This window comes from Acartia tonsa, chromosome 9 (assembly GCF_053477335.1).
Source record: "Acartia tonsa isolate MP-2025a chromosome 9, ASM5347733v1, whole genome shotgun sequence".
In the NCBI taxonomy this organism is placed as follows: Eukaryota; Metazoa; Arthropoda; class Copepoda; order Calanoida; family Acartiidae; genus Acartia; species Acartia tonsa.
The window spans coordinates 14,197,250-14,215,400 of record NC_137268.1 but is presented as its reverse complement, the minus strand read 5'-3'; the positions used below and the strand labels follow the sequence as shown (position 1 = coordinate 14,215,400).

General features: G+C 32.8%; 2 protein-coding genes across 2 annotated transcripts in view; both read left to right on the top strand.

The window, feature by feature from the left end:
* The window catches only part of BBS9 (Bardet-Biedl syndrome 9), a 138,371-nt gene extending 120,622 nt beyond the window's left edge, over positions 1–17,749 (top strand). Inside the window, exons 31-38 of the mRNA XM_080171905.1 lie at positions 2,437–2,500; positions 4,398–4,444; positions 7,159–7,202; positions 9,684–9,789; positions 11,038–11,147; positions 14,473–14,547; positions 14,868–14,964; positions 17,500–17,749. Of these exons, the coding sequence (XP_080028031.1) occupies positions 2,437–2,500; positions 4,398–4,444; positions 7,159–7,202; positions 9,684–9,789; positions 11,038–11,147; positions 14,473–14,547; positions 14,868–14,964; positions 17,500–17,568 (612 nt within the window). The 3' untranslated portion in view covers positions 17,569–17,749. The remainder of the gene's footprint in view (positions 1–2,436; positions 2,501–4,397; positions 4,445–7,158; positions 7,203–9,683; positions 9,790–11,037; positions 11,148–14,472; positions 14,548–14,867; positions 14,965–17,499) is intronic.
* Positions 12,200–13,315, top strand: LOC145327727 (uncharacterized). The gene is made up of 2 exons (XM_080171283.1): positions 12,200–12,909; positions 13,026–13,315. The coding sequence occupies exons 1-2, from the start codon at positions 12,202–12,204 to the stop codon at positions 13,131–13,133; spliced, it is 816 nt and encodes a 271-aa protein (XP_080027409.1). The 5' UTR covers positions 12,200–12,201; the 3' UTR covers positions 13,134–13,315.
* Positions 17,750–18,151: the final 402 nt, after the last annotated feature.

Below are 18,151 nucleotides of genomic sequence, written 5' to 3'. Positions count from 1 at the left end.
CACAGCTCGCAGCTATTTTGCTTGTTTCAGCCAGTCGGCGGCAGGGAATGTCCCGTCCTGCAGCGCCGTGGGTCCGAATCCGGTTGGTGGCGGCAGGGAATGTCCCGTCCTGCAGCGCCGTGGGTTCGGATCCTGCTATCTTTTGCAGTAAATGTTGGCCTATTTTCAGCCGTTTGCAATTATTTGGCCTGTTTCAGCCCGTCTGCAGGCCTGTTTCAGCCCTTGAGCGCTCAATCCTCCGTTAGATTTCGGCGCTCTCGCGGTTCTCCGTCAAGTTTCGCTGCTCTCCGCAGCCTCTCGTCCGATTTCGCTACTCTCCGCAGCTCGGGTTCCGCCACACTTAGTGGTCTTTCGCTAGGTTTCGCTTCCACAACTGCCGGATACAGAGTTAGACCTTGCTATCCAGGGTGGGTAATTCAGGTTGCTTGTGTCAGTTTTGCCAGTTTCACTGCTGGGAGTACCTTAGCCTCAGCTGCGCGTCTGCTCTACACTTGTGGTTTGCCGTAATCTCACACAGCTGTCACCAAAAGTTGTGGTATCCGCCTAGGTTAAATGGCAGACACCCGAGTTCAGATGACTACGGCAGTGCGAACAGACGTGGACACATATATTATAGAGAAGCTACGCTTCTCTAGCAATCACTAAATAATAAACAGAGTCTATTCAGATGTTCCTTTATTCAGGGTCTAAGGTTTACTAAAGTTATATACAACAAACAATAAATACACAGATTGGAATAAGTAATCATAAAGCAGAATCAATATAAATACATATACAATAATCAGATTGGGCAATAATGATCCCCCATCCCTGGAAAGGGTGGGGGAACCAAACAATACAGCTTAACCATAATAAGGCTGTCAAAATCTATCATTAATTTTAAAGCATAGGGAGGGGTCGGCTGACCCCTTCCCCAGTACTCGGGGGAGGGCCCTCGGCCCTTCTCCGAACCAAGGTCAGGGTTGCCATAGAACATGGCTCACTGGTGCCGAATACCACATATATACAGATAACTACCTCCCTCCCTTTTTTTAATTACCTTTTTCGTCTGCTTGCAAATTATTTCCTTCTACTTGGCTGTGTTTTCAATGACCCAATTTAGAGTCGGCATAAGGACATTGTGATGTGGAAGTACAGTTATTTAGCCCTTTCTCCCTCTAGTATTTTACTCTAATTCCTGTGTAAATGTTTGTTTTAAAACGTTTTTTTTCCATATTCTTTCGTAGGAAACATATACAAATTTAAGAACATCAAGTAATAGTATCAAGTTTCTGTGGATAAAAAAAGTTAAATTGTTTTGTACTTACGTTTAGAATTTCATTACTTTTTTATATTTATTCAAATAAGCACATAAAGTACGACTATAAAATATGAATACTTGTATGAAATAGTAATGTAACTGATTAAAACCTTCTGGGATGGTAGACCAGCCTTTCATATTAAGTCCCAAGGCAATAGCTTCCTAACTATTGCAGCCAACCCTGTGATTGTACGTCCTTTGTTTTAAAGTCATAACTATATAAGCTGGAATGAGTTCTGTCTGTTTAGGGCCAATGCATTCCCCATACTCTTACTTTTAATGTCGCATATCTGATAGAACAATTTGTACAACTTATAACGTATTTAGCTATAGCGCATTTTACCCCTAGATTCGAACATATCAACTCCAGCAACGATGAATGAATGCGCTTCGTAGCGGCTTAAGAATAAGTCACAAAAATAAAGTATTATCCATAAATTGGTAAGCAATCATTCACATATAAGTGTAAGGAGACTTAATTCGTTAATTCTAAATAATATTATAACTAAAAAGTTTATCCAAATAAGATTTGAATAAATATTGATGAAAAAAGAAAATAGTTTTACAAATATATTAAATGCTTTTGTGAAGTCTAACTAACATAAACTACTGGTAAACATTAATTTGAGTTTAATTGTTTTAAACTGCAATGTGTGAATTGAATACAAAAGCAATGTTTTTTTTTAAAGAAGCGCAGTATAAACTATTAGATTTACATTTATAATAAAAAGGAGTAGGACGTCTTTTTGTTCTTCTGAAGCTTAAGATATCGGTAACCTCTGAACCGACGAGGTTGTGCTTATCAGGAAATATACCTGCTGGTCCTGTGGTGGTTTAAGCCTATTTACAGTGGGAATACGAATCTAATATAGGATAGGGTCTTAAGGGAAAAGACAATTGATGATAAATAGATATACCTCCCCACTTCTGGAGATTAAAGTCAATGGTGGAAAAGTTTAGACTTTACTAGTTTGAAAACAACTAAAAAGATCAAATGTTTATAAAACTTTGGGTACCAGTGTAACTTTGCAGTCCAATGTTCCATCCCTCTTTGAATTTTGAATACAATGTTATTCCTTTTTAAAAATCCACCAAAAATAAAAACAACTGTGCAACTAAAAAGTTTAATATTTTAGGGTTGGGAGGAGACTACAGATGCGGGCCTAACATTTATTCTTAGAACTTCTCTGGCTAAACCAGGTAAAATTTGTTTTAATTTCATAACCTATTTTATTCTGACAAAATCCTTTGTTTTATTAGGGAACTAGCGGCTGCGCCCCTAGCCTCTAGGGGCGCAGCCCCATGGGGTGATCAAAACAAAAAACTTTTGGCGAAATTCTTAAAAGGACCAAGGAAATCTTCAGCAAAAAAAAATGGTTGGGGGTGTCCAACCCCCCAAGAAAATAGCATAAAACCACCACAGGACCAGTAGGTATATTCCCTGAAGAGTGGAATCCGATCGTTCAGTGGTTACCGAGATCTTAAGAGACGGTCAGACGAACGGACAGACAGACATCATTCTACTTTGTATTATAGATAACCTATTCCTTCATGAATCTAGCCTTAAGAGAATTAATTGGTGATTGCCTTAAAAATGCCTAGTTGAGAACTGACCCCCTCCTATTTTTTAGAAGTGAATTTAAAATAGATAGGTGTATTTTTATTTTAAGGTTATGTTAGGTTATATTGGGTACAGTGTTAGGGCATTTAAGGGTAGTTATGGCGACCCACAGTGGTTGGGCATGAAGAAAAAAACAATCCTCCTCTTATTTTTGGGTAAACATGTCAATACATGTATTCCCCTGGTTTGCACTGAGTGTGTAAACAATTGTCAGTAATTAGCTTTCTGGGCGAAATTGATATGACATTGTTGTGTGAATATGAAAACTAAACTGGCCTCTACCACCATCAAGAAGATTTCATCCTGGTTCCTGTGGTTTTTATGCATAAATATATTTATAAAAAAAAAATATAAATATAATGCATAAAAAGAATATACAGTTTTCTCCAAATAATAACCTAAATAATATCCCAAAACAAAGATGTCACCTGAGACTAATTATGTTGTGTCTCTGTACCCCACTCCACCCCCCTCTCCTGCCACCCAAGTACTACAGATGTCATCAGCAACCTACAGTATCAACTTTCATATTTATATTTATCTGCTCTGTGAAGAAGGATATCATTTGCGGCCCCAGAATCTCCCCAATTGCTCTTTCCTTTTTATGCTAATTCTCCATTTGTTTTATACATTTGGATGCTAAAGGCTTTGTAGCTGGGCCTTTTTCATGCACCTGTATGAAGCTTCATAAATCTGCTACAAGATTCTTGCAGCTGACTGGCGGCTGCCTTAAAAAATGTAGTTTCTACATTTTTTAAGTCCTCAACAATCCACAGAGATCTTGGACTGTGGCCCTCCAACACCCTACATTCTCCAACCTCCACCCTGCTTACTATCTACTTATCAATTCAACCATGTATCAAACTTGCTAATATCATAAAGTGAAAAGTGAAAAAATACCAAACAAGCTAACCAATGATCTAACAAACGAACGTGCTTAATAACTGAAAAACAAGTACTTTGTAATACTATCTTTAACTATTAAATAATGTATTAATATAAATAATATGTACTAATTGAACCTAACATACTAACAAAACAATAATCATAACTTTATTTTCTTTGTATATTGTTTCATTTAATGAAATAAATATTCTAAATGTAATAAAATATAAAATAGAGGGTGTATTGGGGGGGGGGGGGGTCTACCCTTTGCTAGCTAGGCTTTTTGAGGAAAAGTTCCTATTTTTGTTATCTTTTAAACTTAAGGTGACTTGAAAAACTTTGGGTATAGTCCCTTTCGTAACATCGCACCTTATGGGGCGATTCTTCGTATTTTTCACAGTAGCTTTTCTCCTATTACTAGCCACTGCGGGTGGCTCTAACCCTGCGGGGCCAATTACCTAACCCTGTGGGGCAATCACCTAACCTAACCTAAAATAACCTATAAAAAGCCATTTTAAAAATACGACGAATCGCCTTTTATGGGGCGATGTTACAAAAGGGACTATTCCCAAACCTTTTTCATTGTTTTAGGTCGAGAAAATCAGGGTGCAACTCCAATTTCTCTAGAATATCCAAAGGTATAATTTATCAAAATTTCCAATTCTTGAGTATAATTATAACAAGTAAGTCCAATCCAAGCTTCTTTAGTTTAAAATTTGCTTTTTAAACACAGGAGTAAGTTATGGCCAAAAAGTAATGGGGGGCAGATAAGAAGATCGTCTTTACTACGATGTGTTGCCCCTCAAAATCTTGAAAAAAAATAGTTGAAACTACGAAATATTTTTTAGTTGTTCATTGCCACTGCACTGGTTTAAACACATTAATTACCTAAAAAGGCTAACTACAAAGAATTACCGGTCAATTACAATTATAAGATAATGTAAGTAAATTGTTGAAATGTAGAGCAAATGAAAACTGTTACACTATATTACATAAAATTTATTGTCCAACTCAAGATAAAAACATGAGGTGGAAAATAATAGGTTTCAAAATAGGGATGTCCCCCCCCCTCCCCCTCAACCAATAATGGATGTAGAATATATGTGGAATATTTATGACAGGGGAGAAATTTTCGCTAATATAGGTTGCTATTTCCCCAGTCATTTATTGGTCAATTCGTTCATCCAGTATAGTTATTTTAGCCAGCTTCGTATTTCACTTTATCAGAGAACATAGAAGTCTGATGTAAGATCATAATAATGAATTAACTCAACCAATTTAAATTTAAGTTTCTGCATTATAATGTTCTATTTATACTTGTAATTACATTAGCGGATTCGCTTTTAGCATCTAGGAGCTATGTATTCGAAGGAGAATGGAAAATAGCCTGAAAGCAGACTTAGATATAAGAAATAAATTGCTTAAAACCATCCAGGGACCTATTAGAAGCTTTCATAAAATGGAGAACTCAATAAGTTTAGTAGTTATTGAAATCTTAAGCTACAGACAAACAAAACCTTACTTTTTATATAACTAGCGGCTACGCCCCTAGAAGTCTCTAGGGGCACTTAAGGTATGAGGGGGAAATGTCGACCTCATCCCATTTTAAATTTGAGTTTCAAAAGAGTAAAAAAATATTTTTGTGGGGATGGGGGTGAAGCCACCCTCCCCAAAAATAGTTTTAAACCTTCCCTGGACCTTTATGAAGCTTCACTGTAGCGGTTAGCGAGACAAAAAACGCTTACTACTTTATATAATAGGATAGGATAAGCATAATGAAATACCCCACATTCACATATTCCTGAATAAACTAGAATTGGATAATATATAATCATTCTTATCCAAACTTATTGTGAACCCACCCTGCTATAATTTTTCTTGCTCTGTCCTCTCTCAAGTAGATTAGGAAACATAACAGTTTTCTAAAATTATTATTAGCTAGATTAGTTCCACTTCAAAGCTAACTTAATCCAAAGGTTTTCTTTTTGCAAGACCATTCAGGGAAACAGGGATAGGACAACACAATACGCCCCGAGAGGCCTCTTAAAGTAGGGAAAGGGGAAAGTCAACCCCACCCCCGTACTTTTAATTTTAGTTTTAAAAAGAAAAAGTAATAACATTTTTAGGAATGTAATCATTTCTAGGGGCAATTTCCCTTTTAAGGGTTCACTCAAAATATTTAACAACCTTCCCAGGACCTATGGGAGCTACAATGTAAAGGAGAACCATATTGGTTCGTTGGTTAGGAAGATCCGGAGGTACCGACAAACACATGAGATACGAACATATTAAATATGTTGTTTGAACTATGTCTAAAGTGAGAATATTGAATAGTTTCTTTTTATCTTAGGGATAAGATTCAAGCATAGTAAAACAAAAAAATGAGGTATAGTCCCTTTCGTGGCAACGCACCTTAAGGGGGGATTCTTCGTATTTTTCACAGTAGGTTTTCTCCTATTTCTAGCCCCCGCGGGGGGCTCTAACTCTGCGGGGCCAATTGCTTAACCCTGTGGGCCAATCACCTAACCCAATATAACCTAACCTAACCTAAAATAAACTAAATAAAGCCATTTTAAAAATACGCCCCTTAAGGGGCGTTGCCACGAAAGGGACTATTCCCAAAAAATGTTTAAATGGTACTTCCTTATATTAAAAAGATTATTGCTTCCTAATGATTAATCTTTAATTTACTAATCCCTGTATCCCATGAAAGCATTACATAATATGTGCACTCGACTCTATAACAATATATTTCTTCTCAATTTTTATAAAATCTTTTTATTTCATGATACGAATCTAAAAATATCAAGTATCAAAAATATGCTTCTTTATTTTGTAATATTTTTCTTTTTTATTGTTATTGCAGACTTGAAGTCCATTTGTATCCTTATACAAAAGTAACATGTTATTTGTCTCTGTGTGTTTACGAAAGGATCATTCTCATTTACAGTGTAGCTTCTCAAGTGCTCCTAGTGACCTCTGGGGGTGTAGCCGCTAGTAATAACTCATTAAACTCAATCTAGAATTCTAGCATGACTTTAAAACTCGAACATACCTTTCAAAATAGTACCAAATAATTTTTAATTGGGAAAGAAAACAATGAAGTTAATTAGATTAATAGTTACAGAAGTATCAAATTAGAGTTTTTGTCTTGAATTTCAAAATTCAACTAATTTGAAATAGTTGAAAATAATCATAAACATCAAAGAACTAATCTTATTTTTACAACTTAACAGTAAAATCTGATCTATTAATCGGTTTTGAAGCCATACTAGACAATAGATCCTACTGTGTCTGACGTACTGAATCAACAAAACTCACTATTTGTATAATGAAAATATTGTAATTGTAGGATGTGACTCGGTTAAAGAAACACATTTCTTCAGTTGTTGACAGGTATAAGACAAATTTAACAAATATTTACACACGTTTATGTAAGCGAATCTACTCAATAATTATATGTGGTCAAGAATATGCCAATAAGGGATGTAACCATTTTGATTTTTTTATCAACAGGATTAATGCTTAAAAGATGTGTGCTTTGAATCTCGGTCCCAGCCAAGACGTCAAAATTTAGAGTGATATATTTTTTACCCCCCCCCCCCTAAAAAAAACCTTTTTACCATAAAAAAACTTAGACATATGTCGTGCATTACAGAAGTTGGTCGCTTAGAATACTTGAAATACTGTTACGTAACACAAAGGGGAAAATATAATATCTCGGCTGATATTTAAGTTTGACAACTGATATGTTTGTTAAAGATAATCCCTACTAAGCATCCAGTAGATAATTTACTTGTCCGTCAGTCTGTTGGTCATGCTACAAAAGACAAATGTGCATCCATGATTTCTTTGTTCTTCGATTCTAATGGAAGTTGTTTTGCTTGTACAATTGTAATTCTTCAAATCATATAAATGTTAGATTATTGACAAAAGGGATAAATTTAACAAGGAATATATTCAGTGCGATCTTTTGTCAAAAATCGGGACATTAAGAGTACACAAAAGTAAACTTCAATAAATAAGCTTGTATTTGAAGAAATGATGTAATTTTTTTGCTTTAGCTAAGAAATAACTTAAATTTTGCCTCTGTTAACTTCTAATATTCATTTGGTATGTACGTCTGGCTATTTTTAAAAAATCTATAAACCTTCATAACTTTAGTTAGGATAGGAATATTTTAGCAAAATAAACGTCTATGTGAATATTTAAATGGCATAAATTTCTTTTCTAGTTGTCTACCTACAGCCATTATTAATTCCCAGGATAGATAAAAGTCGATTATAAATTTTTTGGATGTCCTACTGGATCGTACTGTGGGAATATATATGCTGAATTTTTTAAAGCGCTTCGCTTCTTGAACTTGATATATCTCAATATACTTTCATTTTGTGTGAGGTATTTCATTCCAGGACGGTATAAAATAATTGCATGATTAATTTACACCTCAATACTCCGCCCAATTATAGCAGGCTACAAAAGGCAGAATATATCACTTTATAACTATAACTTTTGGAATAATTGATTTCGCATTTATATGATATCCCTGGTATTGTTATGCTTATTTGAAATTAGGCATAGTGTATTCACATCTTCCACCAATTCAAAAAATAAATTTAGTGCTTTTCGTCATTTGTTTGTCAATTGGGACATCTAAAACAATAGTCTCCCACAAGTTTGTCGTTATGTCCGTCCTTAACTTTTTTAGGACAGTGCGACGTCTGACGCTCATCTGTTTGTAAGTCCGTCCGTCCAAGGAAGTTATAAAAAAAACTCTAACTTGGCTATGGTAATTCTTACTGTCCTAAATAGGATCATTTAACCAAGTGTAATCAATGTAGGACATTAAATGTATAAGATCGAAGCAAAATTGTAAGTAAATTTGTTGAAAAACTGCTTGATACAGGATAATACTAACATATTTAGAACTTGATTATAGAGTTGCTTCACTTATAACATTATACTTTGTTGTCCCAGGAATCAATATACCAAAAATCAGATCATTTGGATGAAAAGGCTATCCGTTACGGACGGACGGACGGACCGACTCTAATTATAGAAAAGCTTCGCTTTTAAAAAAGCAAAAGTTTTCTTAAAACTAATCTGGTTCATCAGACATTCAGCATATTTAACATAATTCTACATTTAATCAAACTACAGTTAAGCCTTGAAAAATTCACGTTGTTATGCTCTGTTTTAAGTATAACTTCTGCTCGTCCGTACGTCATAAAAGGTTAAATATGTAGAATACCAACTCTGAAGGTAGGGTATGTTCATATGTCTAAGCAATGTTGCATATTTATGATTTTTGTACTGCATTTTTTAAAAACTTAAATTTATTTTATATAAGTAATTTATTTACTTGATTTATTAAGATTCAATTCCAGTGTTTTAAAATCTATAGAAAAATGAATCCCTTACCAAATATTCAAGAGATTTTTATGATCATTATATATTTTTTTCTATAAAATAGTTTGACTTTTTATTATCACGCTGCATATGAAGACATTTGTCCTTGTTAATTTAAAATATGCTTAAATTTTAGACATGCAGGATTCTTTGCATTATTTCTACACAATGGTATTCTTCATTTGTCTACATTTTTAAATACAAGTACTTACAGAACAAATTTTTTTATTACAGCTCAGATTATTTTTTTCTCTTGGAGAGTTTTTTTAATTTTACTCTACAAGTGTTAATATTTGTTTGTCCTACCGCCTGATTTTAGAGCTTCGCTAATATGGATGTTGTTATCCTTGTTTATAAAAGACTTTGACTTATGAATATCTGTTATTTTTATATTTAATCTTATTAGGCTCCTATGTTTCGCAAATAATAAATATTTCATCCTTGTTTAATTTTAATCTTCTCTTACAGGATTCACAAAGGTGGGAAGGTGCAAGACATTTCTGTAGCTCCGGACACAAGCCCATTCATTCATGAGGTCACCAAAGATTCTACTTTTGGAGATTCCTTTGATCAGGTATATAATCATACTTTGTAACTAAAATAAAAGTTTTTCTAGTTTGTACAACCCAATCAAGATTTTTACCTCGGGGGTAAAATTTGTTTGGGGGGGGGGGGTAAAAATATCGCGCTGTGATTGGCTGAAATTCGGCGCACCCCGATCTAAATCACCATTAAAATGATTTAAAGATCCAGCTCAGTATAATTCATACAGTCTAATATACCCTTCCTGTCTAACACTTTACTAATAGATTTTTGTTTTTATTAATTTAAATTTATTCATTTAAACAAGATTTTAATCATTAAATACATCTTGAAAATATTGTAAAATGTTAAATTTATGCATATTAATAATATAGTCACATTTATTCTAAGGAAACTTCTATTAAGATCTAAAAGAGAATAAATAGTCCGCTTTAATCAATTCATTGTCTTCACTTTAATAATATAGAAAATTTTGCAATAAATTTCAGAATAATTATAAAATTAATTTAAAAGAAATTAAGTTTATTTGATTAATGTGCAAATGGATAAAATAGAATAGAAATTGGAACCAATTGATTTTAAAAAGTTTTATCACTACCTTTTTACTTTTTTTACTCTTTTCAAGTTTTAACTCTCACATTATTTATCTAAGTTTTCTTTTTATACTCTGTTTTGATAATTTCACTTCTGTAAACTTTCTTATTAAAGTCTGGAACTGACAGAAAATGTACCTTTATATTTTTTCAAATAAAGTTACGCCCCTAAAGGCCCTTAGGGGCAATAGTATGGAGCGTGGGGGAAGTCGGTTGCCCTATTCAATCAAGATAAAGTAAAAATAAATTTTTGGGGGGCGATTTTTCTTGGGAGGCTGGTAATAACCTTTCCCTAAACCTTCCCGGGACCTATGAAAAGCTACATTGTAAAGGAAAACCATATTGATTCAGCGGTTATCGAGATCCTGTGGTAAACATAGAAATTCTTGCTCAATTATATTTATGATTACACGGTCGACCAACCCTTTGATTGCACGACTTTTTTCCTAACTTTGCATGGAAATGAGTTTCATCTGTTTAGGGCCAAGGCATTCCCCTTACTCCAACTATTTATGTCGACGCGTTGGACAAAAATTCTAAGCCTTTTTGACCACATACATAAAAATGTGAGGATCATATGAAGGAAATGAAGTCATTCCTAAAAAGGACAGAAATTCCCTTCCAAAAAGGACAGAAATCCAAATGTGATGTAACATCCAAGTAATAATATATCCATTATTATACAGGACAGAGATGAAGAACCTCTGTCAGCCTTACCACAGCCCACAGAAGAAAAGGAGATAACCCCAATTGGGACAAGGTTTGGAGAATCTGGAGAGAGAATCAGATCTGCCAGGTATTAAATACGTATATAGAAGTAACAGGATGTCTGTCTGTCTCTTTGCGTGTAGAACTATTTTTAAAGGAAGGTATCTCTACATTAAAAGAGATCGCACCTTCGAAATGTCTTTTAAAAAGAAGACGTTTTTCATCATTTATGTGGCAATGACCATGTGGCAAATTCTAAGAGCTAATCATGTTAAATACTCTTTGTGAAATAATTTTTAAAAATTTGCAATGGCGGCAAATTTGGCATCTATGATTATAATGAATTAAGACAAAATATGTTGTCATCAGCCAATGGATATAGGATATACGTGGATATATGGACAGTTGATTTTGTTGTCCACTTGGCTTGCTAATATGATCTTTATTTACTAGCAGTTCGTTCATCTAAAAGGAGGGGAGGGGATTGGGTGTATGTGGTATTGTTATTTTAGTCAGCTGTGAGTATCACTTTATCAGACTACATGAAAATCTGGTGAAACATCCAAGTAATTATATATTTATTCAACAGCCTAGCAAACTCTCAAGTATTCTCCAAGTATCAATTAGCACAAAATTATAAAGGAATTATGTCATTACAAGTATCCACCTCATCAATCTAGATCTTTTCTTATTGTCATCAAGTTTTAATATTTGCTAATCTCTCTAATTAACCACTTGTCTCTAATAATTAAAGTATCAAGGGTCTTGTAACAATTATATCTTTAAAAAATATTAATTGTTAAAGTGAAGCTTCTTATAAGTGTGGAAAGGGGTTTATATATTTTAGGGCTGTACTAGTCAACAAGAATTGTCCCTACATAAAAATTTAAAATCCACCCTGCATTAGATAAAATATATTTCATTAATATCAATTTTAAAAAAAGATGAATTTTGAGCTTTGCTACTTTTGGATGTTGTCACCCTTGAATTTTAAACAGTCTTACAAATAGGATAATAATGCAAAATGCACATTGCTGTCAATCAATTCCTTAGTTTGTTTAGTTCTTTAATCCTTTTACGCATTGCTTTTGCAAGGATATTAACCAGTTACTAAAATATTGTACATGAGTAAAAGTAAAATCATGGATAGAACCAGATTTCTCAACTGTTTTATTCTTGCATTTTCCTTTGTCATGTTTTGTATGCAAGCCAACATAGCTCTCAACAATCTTTTCTATCCACCTGTTGTAGATTCTACTGAAAAATTCACCATAGCTGAGATTGATGCACCTCTGATAACTATTTGTCCACTGGATACTTTGAATCATACAATTCAAGAAAGTTTTGGTTATATACATTTTCAAGATTTTCTTAGGGGGATTGATATAGAAAATGAGGCAATTGCTTGGGGTGCCCAACACAACCTAACATTTCTAGAAATGTATGGTAAAATTGTTGATCAGAAGATTCCTCGTTCAATTGAAATAACAAATGATGGTGGTGAAAGATATTATTCTGACTATGAGTCAAGATTTTATCCCAAGTATGGACGATGTTATGATCTTGCCAATTTGACAGTTAATGGTAAAATTAATATAAGAGTTCAGGGACTTCACAATAATGTATCTAAAGGCCAAGCAGAGGTCTTCATAACTGATAAGAAGCTGAGAACATTGAGTACAGTTGATACCCCTTCACATTGGGGAACTAGCATCACCATAAGGAATGGGATGACATCTCAATGTATGGTGAAAGTTGAACTGGTTTCTAACTATGATGCTAGAAATCCAAGTTCCTGTAAGAACTATGCAGATGGGGAATTTGAGAAATGTGTGGATGAAGGATTGCAGGTCAAAAATATTTGCTAGATTCTATGCCAACTTTAAGTATCAACCATTTGTGAAAATTAGAGTATTTTTTACTTCTGAGTGTTTTTCTAATAGTCTAATCTCCTTTTGGGTTTCAGGAACTTTGGAGACCTATATTGGGTTGTAATCCTCCTTGGTTGTCCACTCAGGCTCCTTGTACATCAGGGATCATCAGCAATATCTTAACTCTTATTAACCTGTTTTGAATCATTATAATTTTATTATTCTTCTTTTCAAATAGGTTTTAAACTTGCTCTTGATCTTATTTAGTAATGAATGATACAAAGACAATAATTCAAACCATACAAGCAATTGAATTAAGAATATCAGATTCTTTTCAGTCCCTAATAAATATGGACCCTTTCAAAGCAAAGAAAAGTTGCACCAAACCATGTACAATTACGAGATCTAGTATTGTCCTTAAGGAACACAGTAATAAGTATTTTTAGCTATCATGTTTCATAAGCAATTTTATGGTAGAGTTCTATAGCTTATAAAATAAATTTGGTATGATTTATCACATACATATGATAATCTATATTGTATAAATCATAAATGTTAAAACTATTGTACCAAATATTTCATTAGGAACTTCACCTTCCCAAAGTAGCTATTAGTTAAGGCATAGACGTCCAAGGATGGGGTAAAAATGTGTTTCTCCCCTCAAACCCCTCATTTTACCCCCTGAGAATTAAAAAAATAAATTATATTACCACCATCAAACCTTAAAAACCACTCATTTAACATTCCTCAAACCAAAAAGCTTGGACGTCCTTGGTAGTAAGGCAGTAATTTAGACACAAGAATAATTAGGTCTGGTATTAGTATTTATGAAAACCCAAAGTTGTGTAATCTTACATTTTATTTTTTGTGTTTTCTCCAGGGAACATCGAAAGAGCCTTTTACAAATGGATTCTATGCCTATTTAGACCTTCAATTTGACAGCAATGTGGTCTACACCAAAGAAATGTTGGCTTATGATTTCTCCAACTTTCTTATAGACATTGGCAGTTCTTTGGGACTCTGGTTTGGACTTTCTGTGTTTGGGTTGGCTGATCTTGTGGTCATGATTCTTCAATTTGCTAACAAGATTAAAAATGGAACTTTCATTAATGTGATTACATCACAGAGTCAAAGTCGTTAAATCTAAATATTAAATTTTTGCTACTTTTATTTTCAAAGAAATTATAAATAACTGATTAATGTTAAATAAACCTCATTTTGTTTCCTAAATTCATTGATAAGGTCAAATAATGCAAAGAAACACACTGTTCCACCAATTATCTTAATCTACTTAAGGGGTATATTGCTCCTTTCCCTTTATCTATAACTTAGTCTTTTTTTTCCAAAATACAGCTTCCTCAAATAGGTATAATTAAAACATTGAATTTAAGGGGGGCATTTGCTTTCCATTTATAAATGTGAGTGAAATCATCATTTATATAATATCAAAGTGCAAGTTTTTATTCTGATACATATTAATTTTGAATCTTTAAGAGTTCATCTTTTTTACCTTGATTTGATGTATGTTAAACTTCTGTTCAGGATAAGATCTGCAAGATCAGCCAGGTCAGGGATGAGATCAAGCAAGAGTTCTAGGTCTTCAAGATCTACTTCAAGGTAAACTATCATAAGACATACAAAATTCAGACAAATATACAATCTATGATATATCTTAAAATACTTTTCAAAATATTGCAAGTCAAAAGTACCATATTATATTAAGTTATAATAAGTTTTAATTATGAGTTTAAATTTTTGGAACCTTTAGATTAATGATATTCACTTTTAGTTTAGTTTGTCAATATACAAAACTTGTTTAAGCTAATGAGAATCTGATTAATAATTTAAATTTCAGCTCTTAATGTTTATTCTTTCTTATCATGTAATATTTCCTTGTTCTCTCCAAGGAGCAAATGATATATCCAACACAATTTTAGTGAGCTGGAAGACACAGGTGATGATGTACCTCCAGATGGACCTGTTGACCTTGAAGAACTGGAAAGAGACCTTCCGCCACTCCTACCAATTGTTAAGGTTAGTCTGTTACCTACATTACCTGTCTAAGTAACCTCCTAAGACCACATTATAGAGGTTTAAGTAGAGTAACAGCCCTCCTTAATTGCAAGACCTTTATTTAGAAGTTCTAAAGGTTACATTGAATTACTAGATAATATTTAGACAAATGAAACAAAACTTTTATGCAATGCTAGACCTAGAGATATATGAACTATTAGATGATTAACCTAGCTGGCTAACTTGCTCAAAATTTATAACTATTTCATTTTTATGACACTCCAATTCAAATTCATAACTTCTCTTTTTCTTCTACTTAACTTCTTGTAAAATATCAAAAAAGTTTTTAAATTTCAATATCTACAAGATGAATATCCTAATGCATATTTTATTGAAAATGAATTCACATTAGAGTATTAGTATTTATTGAATCCATGTACATGTACATTAGACCTTACCATGTTTGGTCTTTTTGTAATGTGAAAAAAACATAATTTGAGGGTCTTAAGGACCTTTGCTTAGCTATTTAAAGATCACCAGATTTGTATAAATAATGAAAAAAATGAAGTGAAATTTGAGTTTTTTGTGGATTTTTAAAAAGAATTTAAAAAAGCTACAAATTTAAGTTTATAACTTTTGTTTTTGATTTGACTAGCGGCTGTATTCAAAAGAAAAAAAAATAGCTTAAAACCATTCCGGGATCAATGTTTAGCTTCCCTAATGGGGAGAACGCAATCAGTTCTGTAGTTATTAAACTCTTAAGCTTCAGACAAATAATCCTTACTACTTTATATAATAGGATTACATATTATTTTTAAAATTTCCTTTTCATTTTACAGATACAAAAGAGCTTGTCACTAAACTTTCCACAGTGGCAAAAAAACTGGAAATTGTAAATTTTGAACCGGTCTAAAGTACATGTGTATTTAGTTTTCATCTTGTTTATTACTTTCATCCCCAAAATGCGGGATCTGTAAATTGTACAAACCTTATTTTGTAAGTTAAGCTTCTTTAAACCCCACCCTCTACCAAAAATTAAAATTGGTCCTTGTCTAAAGGAATTTGGAAGAGTTGAAATAGGGGTAGGTATTTTGTAAAGTAGGTCTTATGTAGGGGTAGGTCTTTTGTAGAGTAGACCTTTTGTAGGGGTAGGTCTTTTGTAAAGTAGGTCTTTTGTAGCAACGCCAAATATTGGACTAAACACTAAGGATGTAAAACATTGTGTTATAAAAATCGCCTACCTTCAGCAGCATAATTTTATGCACAGCACTATCCACTTTTAAAAAAATATTAGCTTTAAGTATAACATTATGACCTCTTTTAAAGATCTTTATAGTGCCTATAAAAAAATATAAATTTAAAAACTTTTGCTTAAGTATATCGATTGACGTCATATTAGAATAATCCATTACTGTAATATGACGTCATTCGGGATAATTCGGCCAAAATTTTTTTTAATTTATCCCCTTTTTTACAGGCACTGTAAAGAGCTTCCCTCTTTTTGCACATGTCTTTTGAGTGGAGGGAGGGTTATACATGATCCACAAAAAAAAATCAGGGAATGCTCACCTGAAAGTTGAGTTATTTTAAAGTTTGAGGTATGCATGTAATTTGATTAAGAATGAATACTTCATGTTCAATTCTATTCACTTTCTAACTTCCTACAGTCAGGGATATAGGATTTGGAACTTTTTTGAAACACATAATAATTGGAGAATCTGTGTGAAAAAAATGGATATACTATTACTTGGATGTTACACCAGTTTTTAACGTGAAACAGGCAGTGGGATAAAATAACAATTACCTCTTCCAACTCCTTTACTTTACTCCCATCCCATCCCACAGATCGAACTTACCAATAAACGAGTTCTATGTTAGCAAGCAAAATTTACAACAATTTTTCACCTGTCATAATATCCACGTATATTCTAAATCCATTATTAGAAGACTGTCATATGCAAATCCATTCAGATTTAAGTGCAAATTAACAGATAAAATCTTTAAGAAATGCTTATTTTGTCGGAAACAAACAAATTAATCAGTATCCTAAATTAAATATTTTGTATATTTTCTGGGAAAGTTTACTATTAATCAGGGCTCGGCAGCCGTGTGTAAACCTCTCGCCTATGAAATAACTTTATAATTCAGCTGGATGTATATCTAAACCTATTCTTAAAAATGCAATTTATTTTTTCGAATTTTTTTATTTTGCACACAGGTGGGATTAAATTTGCGGCTTATGCACGGCTGCCGAGCCTCATATTAGTACTGTAAAGTTGAAATACATCCTGCCACCATACTCAGGGTATTGCCCTTAGAGTTGTTAAAAAATAAATAGGATTTTCCTCAAAATTTCTAATACTTCTTCTCTTCTTTAAAATACACTTTACCTTATTTCCAAAACTAAGCCACTAGGGTAATGTATTCTTTTTACTTACATTTATACTTAAAACTAAAATGTAAAAAGTTTAAACTTAGATATTCTAGATGATATTTTATCCTGATGATTAGAAATACATACAATTGAACTAAAGAAAACTAATATTTTTTTTGCAGAAAGCAATAGAAAGCCCACTGGAAATCTTCCCAACACCTCAAACGACAGCAGATGCAGATGGGTGGTGAAATAGATAGAGAAGCTACGCTCCACTCCAACGAATTTTATTGTAGTGCTATATGACAATCTTAACTAATACATAAATGTTTTTTTTTTAACTTTTAGTTTCAAATATTTTTCTGAGAATAATATTAAATATAAATATTCCATTTTTCTAAATAATTTTGGTCAGTATGTTGTTTATGTTTATTATTTTTAATTAATGCTGCACTTAAAAGCAATATGAATTGATGATTTTAAAAATTGCATTGAAATATTTATCATTGGTCTTAGAGGTTGAGACATTGGACTATAATTATCATATTCATTTATATGTATACACCTCTAATTACAATAAACAAAATTAACTCTTCAATAGATAAAACTATATTTGAGTTATTTTGTACAAACAAATTATAAAACTTTGAAGACCAATTTGATTTATAGTATAATGTTTTCTCCCTAACTAATTAATGAAATTTTTTATCAATTTTATACAGTTAGACCTAAAAGTAACATTTTATACCAACAGGTAACCTTTTTTTTAAAAATTTAACCATAATTTTTAATATGACACAAATGTGCTTTAAAGTGCCTAGCAAACACAGAAAT

Bases quoted from the DNA above. Each gene is read 5' to 3' on its own strand.
- LOC145327727 (XM_080171283.1), top strand. From the start codon at position 12,202: ATGGATAGAACCAGATTTCTCAACTGTTTTATTCTTGCATTTTCCTTT. The intron at 12,910-13,025 runs GTCAAAAATATT...TTTGGGTTTCAG, and splicing joins GTGTGGATGAAGGATTGCAG to GAACTTTGGAGACCTATATT.